Below are 13,346 nucleotides of genomic sequence, written 5' to 3'. Positions count from 1 at the left end.
TTTTCTGTGTTTATCCGGATTAAATTAACATAACCATGAAATTTATGAAAAATAGTTCCCATCGAAAGTAAAATAATAACACTTCTTTAGTGAGTATACCTTTATGAATACAGTCAGTCAGTATTCAAAGTTTTGAAAATTTTTTTTTTCCTTAAAACTTGTGATTCTTAAAATTGATCAGAGGTCCAAAACAGTAAAACCTTCTGCTTTTATATCATGCTGGGTTTTTCATGAAGAAAATACCTGTCAAAAAGGTAAGTGAAATCTACTGACAGCGGTCTTTTTTTTTCACGGGACAAGCTTTTTTTTATGGTGGAAAAAACCCCCCGGGGCACCTTGACATATTTTTTCAGACGGGTTTGACAAAAAACACTGGTCTTCCCAAAACCCCCAGAGGAATTTCCCTTTTATAAAAGAGTTCTGCATCAAGTGCATCTAAACCCGCATCATGAGTAACAAATGATTTAAAGTCAGTAACCAAAAAAGTTTACCACATAGGGGTTTTATACGGGGGGACTTTAATCAGGGTATTCATCACCTTTTTGCAAAAAAAAAAAGGATAACTGCATTGTTGAAAGAATTTTGTTTTAATTTTTCCCTTTAATATTGTTGGAAATGTTGTTTATTCTATCATATTTTTAACTTCAGGGATTCAAATAGTACTCTAGGCCAGTTAAAAATCTCAGACCTGAATAAAGAATGTTTTTTTCAACTCCCGCTGTGGGGGCAAAGGTGACGGGCATGCAAAAAATTTTATCACTTTTTACCTGTAGGGATTTGCAGTTAGTACCGGTGTGTATGATTGATAGAGAAAAATCTCAAGCCACTGACCTTTTGGGTAATTATTTTAGGGTTTTAGCTTTGTTTAGGGAAAAATGCTGAGTTCTCGTAAATATTGCGCAAATTAAGAACATGTGCGATTTTCCCGATGCAAAGATAATACCCTTTTTATTACTACTGTTTAAACTTAAAAGTAATGAAAAATTCATTATTTTCCTTATGTCCACCCGATAGAAATTAGGAGCCGGTATGGAAAAAATTGACCTTTCCCCTACCATTGTAACTTAAAAGGGGGAAAGAATAAAATTTTTTCCTTTTTGTTATATTTTTCCATTGTTTTGTATATTGTAGCAACTCACTGAACTTGAATATTTTATCTGTTTAAGTCCCCATTGTAGCATTTATTAAATGGAAAGGTTCTTGAAAAATGTATCATATGCAATGTAGTCACAAATGTTAGATTTCCGTGGTAGAGCTTTCTATTCAAGACTTTTTTTCTGATTTCAACCTGACTTAACCCTTACCATGATGGACACGATTGATTCTGCCTTTGCGACCAGTGTAGATTATGATCAGCCTGCATGTCCATGCAGTCTGATCAAGATCTGCACTGTTCATCATTCAGTCAGTATCTTTTTGGTAAGCACCCCTTTTAACAGATATGTCCATGCAGTCTGATCAAGATCTGCACTGTTCATCATTCAGTCAGTATCTTTTTGGTAAGCACCCCTTTTAACAGATAAAGGTACTGTCCAAATTGAAAAAATGTACAAGTTTATTATAGAAATTTAACAAGGTAAAGGTTAAGCACCTTATGTCACTCCCTTGATTGGCTGCATAGCACAGGTTTTATGGTAAATTTGTTTAAGGAGTTAACATCACTATGGTTCTCACTTGTATTTTTTCAGGCATGTACAGACAAAGTGGATGCTGTTCTTTTTCTATTTTCGATAATTGATAAGTCAAGTTTTGACGAGCTTCACCAGCAAATCAGCCGTCTTACCACACCTAATGATAACATCGCCAGAATAGTGATAGCCACAAAGTATCCTTTTATTCATATCAAATATATTGTAGTTTTTAGCTCGACTATTCAAGATTAAGTAGAGCTATCCTACTCACCACGGCGTCGGTGTCGGTGTCGGCGTCACACCTTGGGTTAAGTTTTTCGTACCAGTCCACATTTTTACAAAGTCTTTTGAGATAAAGCTTTGAAACTTTCAACACTTGTTTACCATCATCATGGCCAGTTATAGGCAAGAGCACATAACTCCATCAAGGATTTTGGCTGAATTATGGCCGCTTTTGACTTAGAAATCATGGTTAAGTTTTTCATACCAGTTCATATTTTGACAAAGTCTTTTGAGATAAAGCTTTGAAACTTTCAACACTTGTTTACCATCACCATGTCCAGTTATAGGCAAGAGCACATAACTCCATCAAGGATTTTGGCTGAATTATGGCCCTTTTTGACTTAGAAATCTGGATTAATATTTCGTACCAGTCCACATCTTGACAAAGTCTTTTGAGATAAAGCTTTGAAACTTTCAACACTTGTTTACCATCACCATGTCCAGTTATAGGCAAGAGCACATAACTCCATCAAGGATTTTGACTGAATTATGGCCCCTTTTGACTTAGAAATCATGGTTAAGTTTTTTGTACCAGTTCATATTTTGACAAAGTCTTTTGAGATAAAGCTTTGAAACTTTCAACATTTGGTTACCATCACCATGTCCAGTTATAGGCAAGAGTACATAACTCCATCAAGGATTTTGGCTGAATTATGGCCCTTTTTGTCTTAGAAATCTGGGTTAATATTTCGTACCGGTTCATATTTTGACAAAGTCTTTTGAGATAAAGCTTTGAAACTTTCAACATCTGTTTAACATCACCATGTCCAGTTTTAGGCCAGAGTACATAATTCCATCAAGGATTTTGGCTGAATTATGGCCCTTTTTGACTGAGAAATCTTGGTTAAATTTTTCGTACCAGTTCATATTTTTTGTAAAGTGTTTGACATATGGCTTTGAAACTTTTATCACTTGTTTAGTATAATAGTCTCTATCTGTAGGAAAGAGAACATAACTCTGTCATCTATTTTGGCTGAATTATGGCCCATTTTGGACTTTGAAATTGGTTCTGTTTCCATACAAGTCCATGTTTTGTCAAAACTGTTTGACATATGGCTTTTAAATTTTGAACACTTGTTTATCATTATGATTTCCATCTGTAGGCAAGAGTACATAACTATTTTGACTGAATTTTGGCCCATTTTGGACTTTGAAATTGGCTCATATATTGCCATTTAGTGCAAGACTTATCGAAATCAAAGTAATACAGGAACATTGTTTGTCTAATCTATTTATTTCTTTTGTCTGAATATCCGTGGAAATATTTTGACACCATTCTTCAATCAATTCTTCGAATAGTCGAGCGTGCTATCATCAGACAGCTTTTGTTTAACATGTGGTCTCTTATTAGAGGAATAATTGTACTATAGTCAAATTGGAAGAGAAAATGGGTGACCTTTTCAAGGCAGGTTTTTGTCTCGTCCACTAGCTTTTAGATGAAGCGAGACTAAGTGATCCAAATTAGGGCAAACTGTTACATATATTTTCTAAACCTTTTAGGGTGATTTAGAAACTAATTTTACACCCCTATGGTGAGTTCAGACCCCCTAGTGACATTAATGTTGAAGAAATTAGCATTTTTTGGATTTTTTGATGTCTTTGAAAGTTCACTGAAATGAGAATTGCATATATTGCTTTAAAACCTTGTAGGATGGTTCTAAAACTCATTTTACAAACCCATGGCGATTTTTGGATTTTTTTTGACATCTTTGAAAATTCACAAAAATGACAATTTCTCAAAAACCAATACATATATTGCTTTGAAACCTTTTAGGATGGTTCAAAAATCATTTAACATGTATACAGTAAGTCCTGGCCTTCTAATGGCATTGACCTTGAAGAAATCAGCCTTTGAAAATTCACAAAAATAACAATCTTTAAAAAAATTGTTACAGATATAGCTTTGGAACTTTTGAAGATGGTTTTAAAACTCATTTTGCACCTATTTCATGAGTGAAAGCTCCTGTGGGCGAGGCACTCTCAGGCTCCTGTGGGCGAGGTACTTTCAGGCAGTGGCGTTGTATTGTTGTTGTCTTTACACAGAAATGTAGATTATGTTTTTGGCTGTGACATTTTTTTACTAGCCTGTTTTCAGTTAGGCAGGGTGCATGTAAAATTCCTTCCTGCAGCAAGCGCTTTTTCAGCAGGCCTTAATGTTTTAGAAAAAAATATGCAAATGATATAACATCCCTCATTATTTCAAATCATTTGATGTTATTTTTAGCTGTAATGGAAAAAGGTGTATGTGGATGTATGGAAGCAGCATTAAGTAGTTTTCTTTGACAATTTACTAGATGCGATCAGCATGCCCACGCAGAAGTTACACAGAGAGATATAAGGGACTTCGAGAAAACCTGGAATATTCCTGTACTTCGAATGAAGAATACAGTTGACAGTAGCCAATCTGACACTAGTGACATAGTTCATGCTATGAATACAATATGTGAACATTTATGGCAGCGAGACTTAATTCTAGCGGGAAAAATATCAAAACCTGTACAAGTACAAGAAACAGATACAGTGAAGAAAACATTTACTTCAGATGAATATGTTTGAAACAGAATTGAGCCACACCATGAGAAAACCAGCAAAGAGCCTTTGCGACCAGCATGGATCCAGACCAGCCTGCACAGTCTGGTTAGGATACATGCTGTTTGCTAACGGTTTCTCTAATTGCAATAGGCTTTGAAAGCGAACAGCATGGATCCTGACCAGACTGCGCGAATGTGCAGGCTTGTCTGGATCCATGCTGGTCACAAATGTACTATGTTGGTTTTTTCATGGTGCGGCTCAAATGGTATAGACTTAGAACAAACTGTAAAACGGTATAGTGCTAGAGCAGTTTGTCAGTCTCCTAGCCATTAGCTGAGATGTTGTGAGTTTGAATCCTTTATTGAGAATGATCTTCTTGAATCTAGCAATTTTTACATGACTGCATGGCAAACATTTATCTAACTAAGATTGTCTTTGTTTGATCTGCTTAGATATTTTTATGCCACAAAGAAGAACTGAGTTAGCCTTTAATTCCAACTGTAAAATTAAACTGTATGGTAGTTTAAATTGAAAAAGATGGTAAAGATTTTCTTTCCTCTTGAATTTTCAGCGGGAAGGTCATGCTTGATATGTAAGATCTGAGAAATTATAATTGAGCCAGTCTATCTAGGTTGTACAACGGATATAGGCAAAGGCAAGTAACAGCAATTTTAAAATCTTTCATTCTGTATGAATTTCGGTAAAATATATTCTTGTCAATGTAAATCGTTGACAACTTCAAGCTATTGACTTGAAACTTAAAATAGTTATTTACTATCAAAGTCTACACCAGGAGAAACAATCCTTATAACTCTGATTTAAATTCTGATGGAGTAATGCCCCTTTTTGTATTAGAATTTTTGGTTAAAGTTTTTGATTAAGTCAAATATCTCTGTTACTATCAAGGCTATTGACTTGAAACTTTAAATATTTATTTACTATCAAAGTCTTCACCAGGAGAAACAATTCCCATAACTCAGATTTGAATTTTTTACAGAGTTATGCCCCATTTTAATTTAGATTTTTTTTATTATAGTTTTATAATGTTTTTACTGCCAAAGCTCTAATTCAAAGTCAAGCACTGAGAAAATTAGAGCACGCTGTCTTACTGACAGCTCTTGTTCTTCTTAACAATCTGTGATACGTAAATTTTATTGTTAAGTATTTGTAAAAAAAATTGGTATTCTGCTGTAAAACAAACAGCCGGTCTTTCAGATCAAACCTTACTTTCTAATTTTGTTTAGCTTTAACCCAGAATTATATGCATACTAGTTTGGAAAGCTTCATGATGATGTCAAGAAGAATTAATAATTTTATCAGGAAGTTGTATGACCAAAGTCTCTTTTTTTCGAGCTCAAACACCTGCAAACTGTCTTTATTTTAAAACATTTTCGAATAGCATTGCATTTACCACTAAATAGTAAATCTAGGCAAAATCATTCAAGTTCATTTTGAATGACCATGTTAAAGGAGAGCCTGTAAGATCTTTATTAACATCACTTTGGCTATCATCGGACCACTTTTGAATTTTGATTGTCAGTGATAAAGTAAGATAAATAACATTTGTACAGAGACATTAATGAAACACAATGTAGTTGTAAAAAGAATGATGTAGTTTCATATAATTGTAGCCATGATATGTTTTCTTTATATAGCAGACGGTTTCTTAAAGAAAACACCCAACTTTATTGTATTTCAAAGGAATGGCGCCAAATACAGGCTCTAAAGAGAAACAATCTCTCAGCAAAAACTTCTTACAAATGGGGGATAAAGAAACAAGGGAGACAATACCTGATAATAATACTTAAAATTTGCACGTGTTTTATACATAGAAAAGTTAATGTTAAAGTAAGGCAAAAGGTAGTGAACCAGTTAAAGGCTGTATTTTCTTGTCTTTGAAAGTTTTTTCTGATGTAAACGTTGTGTAGCCCAAATTTTTAAATACATCGCTACAATGCCTGTTAATAATTTCTATAGTTTTCCATTCTAGCTGATCTCTGTATAGAAAAGGGTGGTTTCCATGCCCGTTGTTTTTTGAACTTTTACCTTTGTCCCCATCTATAAATTGAAAAACTTCATGTGTAAAATTCATACCAACGAAACCGAATAGTTTACTTATTTTTGGCACAGGATCGTCAAAGTCTTCGTATTGTAGAACGATGAACCTTTTTGGGAACTTCTTTTTCAGTATTTTGGCGTATTTTATGTCGTCAGCTATTCTGAGGCAAATACTTTTTGCAGCGTCCTCTATACTGCCAACGGAACCGCTTTTTACCGGGGACCAACTGGTCCGTGTATGGGAGTTTATTATAGCTCTAGGGTCTCTAAATAGATGCACCACCTTAAGGTTTGGCCTGGCTTCCATAAAAGCCTCGATGTTAGAGAGAGATATTCTCAGTACCTTGGTTACTTTATTATTGCTGGATGCACATACCTTGTTTGCCATAAACTTTGTGCAAGTGACACTGGAGAGTTGGTTTTTTTCCTTACATTCTTTGTAAGCATGCCATTTATTTCCTAGATAAAAAGAAATGTAATTATAGAAGTACTCCTTTGAGACCTTTTGACATATTTGAAAAAAAGACATACAAAGCAACATAGACAATTAATGGAACTAACTGGACTAAAAATGATCTTTCTTTAAAATTGAAGAACATAATAACGTGAGTTTTTGTACATTGTACCTTGAAATATGCGAAATCAAGAAAACTAACATGTCCGAGTCAGAAGTCGAACCCTGGCCGCATCGGCAATAAAACTTTCCTACCTTCTTGGTCAATTCACCACGGAGGAATTCATACTAAACGACTGTTTATAAAGCAGTTTTCCTTCGGTACCGCGTTACAAACGCGTTTCAATTTTGAATGGAAAAATAGTAAAAAACAAATAATTAACTCTAGTGTGTTTTCATATAATCTATTAGTAACTAAGTTTCTTCTTGAGAAAAAAACCAATAACTTCCTGATATTTATTCTTCTATTTTTTAGTTGTACGATCTGGAGGCCAGTGCTTTTAATGCAAATAAAACAACAGGGCTGATGCTCGGCTTTGACTCGAGTCTCGTTTGCTGGTTGCTCGGCCTGAGACTACGAGTTTGAGAACGGGCGAGTCAAATAACGTCTTCATTAACGATTTAATAGAGACAAAGTTCGACGTAAGACAACATTTTCAAGACGTAAGACAACGTTTGACATCAGACAACATTTTATTTAGAGGAATTGTTTTTTACTTGCCAAGAATTAGTTAAATCTGGATAGAGGCCTAGAAGCACAGTTACCTTAACTGACGTATCAGTATTGACAGTATATTATAAACAAGTTTTTTAGAAGCATATTTATGAAAGGAATCTAAACGTATACAGTTACCAGACAATTTGACATTTATGTTCGGTGTAATAAATTTTAGCATAGGGTCCGTGTAGAAGGTACAATCATACAGCTGGTTCAGCGCTTTAAAAGCAACCTGTAATTCGTCCGACTGTCTGAAAGGAAAACAATAGACATCAAGTTACGATCAGTCACTGCGGTTTTAAATAGACATAAATCGGTCTAAAGTTTATAATATAATGTTATTAATCAAGCAATATCATATTGGCCTTGTTATTTGTCCAATACGACTGCCCGAGGACAAATAACTAGGCCAATATGAAATCGCTTGATTAATGATAATATTATTATTCAACTTTCAACTGTTGACGGTAACACCGTAAGAACTCTGGGACAGCTCTTATGACAGCTATGTACGTTGAGGTGAAACAGAATGAGTTGTATGTATGTCAGAATTTCTGACAGGAAACGCCTGCATTTTACACAATAACGAATAAGCGAAAGTATCGTTGTAATCTCTGAAGACGTATATCCCGCTCAGTCAGACGTGGTTATTGAATGAACATGTTGGATGATGTTTTGTCAAAATGTGAAAAAATGTAATCTTTAACTCTGATGTAAAACAAAATGGCGTCATTTGAAAATCTTACGGAAGTGGCTTCTCCGTATTGGCCCTCTCTTTTGAACCAATCAAAATGCTTGAATTCCGTATTGGCCCTGTTTTTCTCGTATTGGTCCTGTTTTTCTCATATTGGCTCAGTTATGTTTTGTATTAGCTCTGTCTGTTTCATATGATGTCTGCAATTGCTCTAATACAGTGTGATATATTGTAAAGTTGAATAATAATTTAGTGTAAATGTTACTTGAATGTAATAAATATTTGACGATTTAAACTGCAAGCAAGACAGTTTTGGCCGATGGCTACATACATACTCTTCCGATACAATGTCATCTAGTACTGTTTTATGCACATGTATATTTTATGCCTTTAAGTGTGCGAATAATGTATCAATGAATCTGATATTGTTGTTCATTTATAAATATTTAGACAATTAGAAAGCTTAAGTATTTTTAAGAAACGTCACTGTGTACACTGAATATCTGGGGGCAGACATGTCATCTTAAAATCAGAATGATTCTTTGATCTTAGTACGTGTGTTATTTAAAATGTTGTTTCTGTATTGACCTCTCCTTTTTTCGCAATTCATGTATATTTGATGTATACATACGAAAGTAAAAGTAGTCCAAAAAGATCTTACTTGCAAAATTGTTTAAATGTTCCACATTTTTGACCGTTAGTACCAAAATATGAGTTCCGGCTGAGGCCCCACAGGGGTTCGTACACATAGAAGGTATCTGACCTAAATCCGAGCACACGGCCTAGGAACGACGATCCGGACCTCATATATGTATTGATCATCACTTCGTTCGAACCACCATCATTTTCTCGTCGTTTCTTACCTACAGAATAAGTACATTAAGGTTTAGGAGTATATCATCAAAATACAAAAATATTTGATAAATGAACATCTTTACGAACAATTTACCCTCCAATTACATTCCCATACTATGGATACTTGAAATATTCTCAAAAAGTTGTCCCCCCTTTAAAAATGAATGCCATTAACTTTTGTAAAGAAAGAAACAAAACAATATCTGAAAACTACGTTCCACCTAGTAATGTGAAAGTTCAGCACTGGGATATTATTGCAAAGTCATCAAACCGAAGGTATGACTGTAACACTTCTGTGAAAATTGTGTTTCTAAAGGCGTTGAGCTGTCCGAAAGTGCGGCCGCTTTACTGCAGTCTTTTTCCGGAATTCGATGTGTATTTCAGTAAACTGACAATTGTTTTGTAGAGTAGTGTTCTATACTAAACAGTTTTCTTGTGAGACAAGCCTTTTCTTTCTATAATTTAGTGTTGATTGATTTTTTCAGTTTTCTTAAAATGTAAGGCTAAGCGTAACGCAGCCAAACTTAATTGCAGACAGGCGTAACGAAGTATGGAATGCCTTCGGTGTTTCATTTAGGAAGTTTTTTTTACATGAATTTAGATTTTTCCCACTTTGCATTGAAATGTCAGTCCAATGTTTGTTCACCAATATCTGTTTATAAAGTTGGTCCCGAGATTAGGTCGACACCAACATCGAAAAAATAAGGGACCGATATTTCGCCAACTTTGCAAAATGATGTCGTGTCAATATTGAAAAAAAATGTTGGTATGACGTCGGCTTGCTATGACCTTAATGTCTGCTTAATTCGAACCTACTTAGACCAGACATCAGTGTATGGTTGCCTGTGGTCAGGTGAATTCTGGAATTGGTATGTTTTTCCCCCCGTTAGTCTAAAGTCATAGTCACACTCAGTCTCTCTGGACTGAAATTTCAGATTATAGTGTAAAATTGCTTGTCAACAAACATCAAAAACATTGCATGTAGGTTTGCCTTTGAAACTTTGAAGACGATTATTTTTAGTTGTCAATTTTAAGGTAGCTGTTAACCCAGATACATGGTATTTTCACTATTTCATCAGCTGGATAATTTTATAGTTAGTAGTGTGGCCGTATCTAAAAACCTTGAATATTGTCTACCTTCTAGCATTAACATGCGATTAATTGATGATTTTGTTTACCATTATGTTTGCTAGACTGACCTTTCTTCCTTTGACTTTGCGAAAAATCTGCTCCAGCATTTTGTTCTGAAAAATAAATAGTGTGCCATGGTTTATCAGATTAATACATGATAAGTTAAAATCATTATAACATGACCCAGATCTCGTGGGTAAGAGTCATGTTGGTCACGAACTTACATCCTCGCGTAAATACGGACCAAAAAGGAAAGATTTGTTTCTGATTCGATAAATAAACTTTAACCGCACCAGTAAAATGACTGAAACGGGAAAGTAATCACAATTTAATTCGAGAATGCAGAGAAATTAATTTTGGAAATCACAACAAACATACCTTGTGTAAAGTTCCACAACGTTTGGTTTATAACAAACGCTAAAACTCCGAGGCACAACAGCTTTGGTAAAGTTTTCCAGTTAAAGGCCCAGCGAGCAACCATTTTTTTCTACTTTTTTATCACGGGTAATAAAGCCAACTTAAAAATGTTGTTGTTTTTTTTTTTAAATTTATTAAACTTAACTTTCGTCTACACATTCATGTTACTTATTTTAGTTACTAAGTTTGACTATTGATTTTAAATGAGATTGTCTGATTTCGTTATTGGCCATATTGTCATAACCATTTTTTATCAGGGATAATTATGCCGGAGGTCATGAAAAATAAGTGCATAAAATAAATTGTTTTAATTGATTTTATCTGCAAGGCTTTTCACCATGTTTCACTACTAGTCATGATGTCGCAATAAAGTTTATAAATTCGAGCATCACTGGTGCTCCGCTTCAGTGGAATTGCGGCACTACCGGTGAGCGATTTGCGCAAGTATACACTTATTTTTATATTTACGCGTGCACGCATATTTTTATACGTGCCCCTGCATTTTTGAAATGTGTACGTACGCAAAGCAGGTTCCAGCCCAAATGGTACAACCTAGTTTTCTGCTGGTTTCTTTTCCAACGTTGACGCTATGACGTAATTAATGTTACGTCAGAAAAATGATTGTTGCGTAATAGCACCAAGTTTTCAGCCTTCAGGAAAACGAATTGGGTCAAGTTAGAATGCTACTTTAAATTAAAGAATCTTAAATTTACTTTTATTGCATAGTGTTATGGAACGCCATCACTTTCTCCTGATAATGGTTAATATTTTATACCAAATAATTTGAAAATCTTTCCACGGGTTAAAAGGGTATAATGGAAAGACATGTCAGTATGCAACTTCTCAAGACTTTAGAGAGACATGGTCATATATGCACAAGGAAAGGGTGAATGTATGGTATAAACAGCGACTTCCGAAAGTTTTAACACCATTGCTTCTGATGGACCCCAAGCGTAATATCAAGCAAACTGCATGCATGTATAAGCACTGTATCTACGGAAAGAGGCACTTCATTTACTGGTATATTTATAGCACAAAGTGCAATACCAAGTTAAAATATTAAAACACACCGATGGCGTCCCATAACTTGTATTTTGTACAAGAGTGAAGTAAGAATGAATATAAATATCTTCAAAATTCAGAATAATCTTCTAGCATTTCTGGAAGCCTATATAATAAGATTTAACTTATATTTGATTCTTGCGAAATTAGGAAATTAAGCAAAAAAAAAAAAAAATAATAATAATGTAATCGGCGAATCAGAGTAATAATTTTTTAAACAATGACTGAAGATAAATTTTACTGTGCAAAAACCAAAAAGCCTCAAAAGAAGAAAAAACAAACAGAAAAAACGAATAAGTCAAATGATGCAGAACAAGTAAAACACGAAAAAAACGACAACAAATACTTAACAAGGAAACTAAGCTATAAAAAGAAGAAAATAGCAACTCATCTGTCATATGGTGTTATGATCGTGATATTACGCAATCCAATTCATTTATGTCATTAAAACATTCAACGTTCTTGTACAGTAAAACCTGTGTATAAAGGCCAGGCTTGTTGAGAAGGTTATGAAAGAACTAGCCCCAATTTCACGACCAAAAACTTTAGTTATTGCTAAGCTAAGTCTGTTATTTCAAAATGCTTGTTCTTGGCCCTCTATGCGTCTTCTTTGTTGACTTTTTCATCTGTATCAGAACTGTATATGACTATTTCATAAACAAAAACACAACAATTCTGCATTTTACAGGAAACAAAGTATAGAAATAAGAAATTTACTTAAATACTTAAGTTCGTTATATCGTGCTTAACTAGAAATATCATATTTGTGTGACAGAAATCAGTACTGCAGACAAATACTATTAACCGTAGTATAATTTAGCTATAAACATCGTCATAGAAAAAAAATCAACATTAAATAACAATAGCTTAAACAATTGCACGATTTTAAAATAACATACTAAGGTAAGCAATTACATTGTACTTAAGTTATCTGCGTGAAATTGAGGGGTCTCTGTTCAGTTAGTCACTGGAACAGGTTTTATTGTATATGATACAATGGTTATTAAATATCATGTCTATGTCCTTTTTCACGATAAGTGCATGTGATTTACACATTCTTTATTTACTGAGCAATTGATACATGTTAGAAAATATTTTGAAGTATTTCTGATATACTTTTTTTTGTCTAACCCGGTCCATCAAACAAGACAGTAATGTAAGACATGAAGAATTATCTAATGAATCTACTTTGCATAATTTATAAAAACAATTAAAGGCGGTCAATCACATTCAGGATTTTTTTTTTATTTTTAGTATATTATTTAATGAACAATAAGACCTAAAAACTATGGAAGTATATAAAACGTGGGTCATTTCTTTTGATTTCAATATAACGTCTAGTTCTACATTTTCATTTGATATATATCGGGATATTTAAGCAATCTGAATCAAAAGGCAAGTCTTAAAATAGTGTGTAGGTTCCGAATTAATTTATTTCCATCCTGGTTGCGCAACCAAGATATGTAAAGGGAGGTAATAATAATTTTACAAAGTTGCATTTCTTCTGAATTT

The 13,346-nt window shown here is 34.1% G+C and overlaps 1 protein-coding gene across 1 annotated transcript in view; it reads left to right on the top strand.

Annotated features, from left to right (window-relative positions):
- LOC123527543 (ciliogenesis and planar polarity effector 2-like) overlaps nt 1–4,961 on the top strand; it is a 35,651-nt gene extending 30,690 nt beyond the window's left edge. Inside the window, exons 4-5 of the mRNA XM_053523539.1 lie at nt 1,689–1,825; nt 4,208–4,961. Of these exons, the coding sequence (XP_053379514.1) occupies nt 1,689–1,825; nt 4,208–4,469 (399 nt within the window). The 3' untranslated portion in view covers nt 4,470–4,961. The remainder of the gene's footprint in view (nt 1–1,688; nt 1,826–4,207) is intronic.
- The last annotated feature ends 8,385 nt before the right edge of the window (nt 4,962–13,346 follow it).

Source organism: Mercenaria mercenaria, chromosome 14, assembly GCF_021730395.1.
Source record: "Mercenaria mercenaria strain notata chromosome 14, MADL_Memer_1, whole genome shotgun sequence".
NCBI lineage: Eukaryota > Metazoa > Mollusca > Bivalvia > Venerida > Veneridae > Mercenaria > Mercenaria mercenaria.
This window is presented reverse-complemented; position numbering and strand designations above follow the sequence as displayed.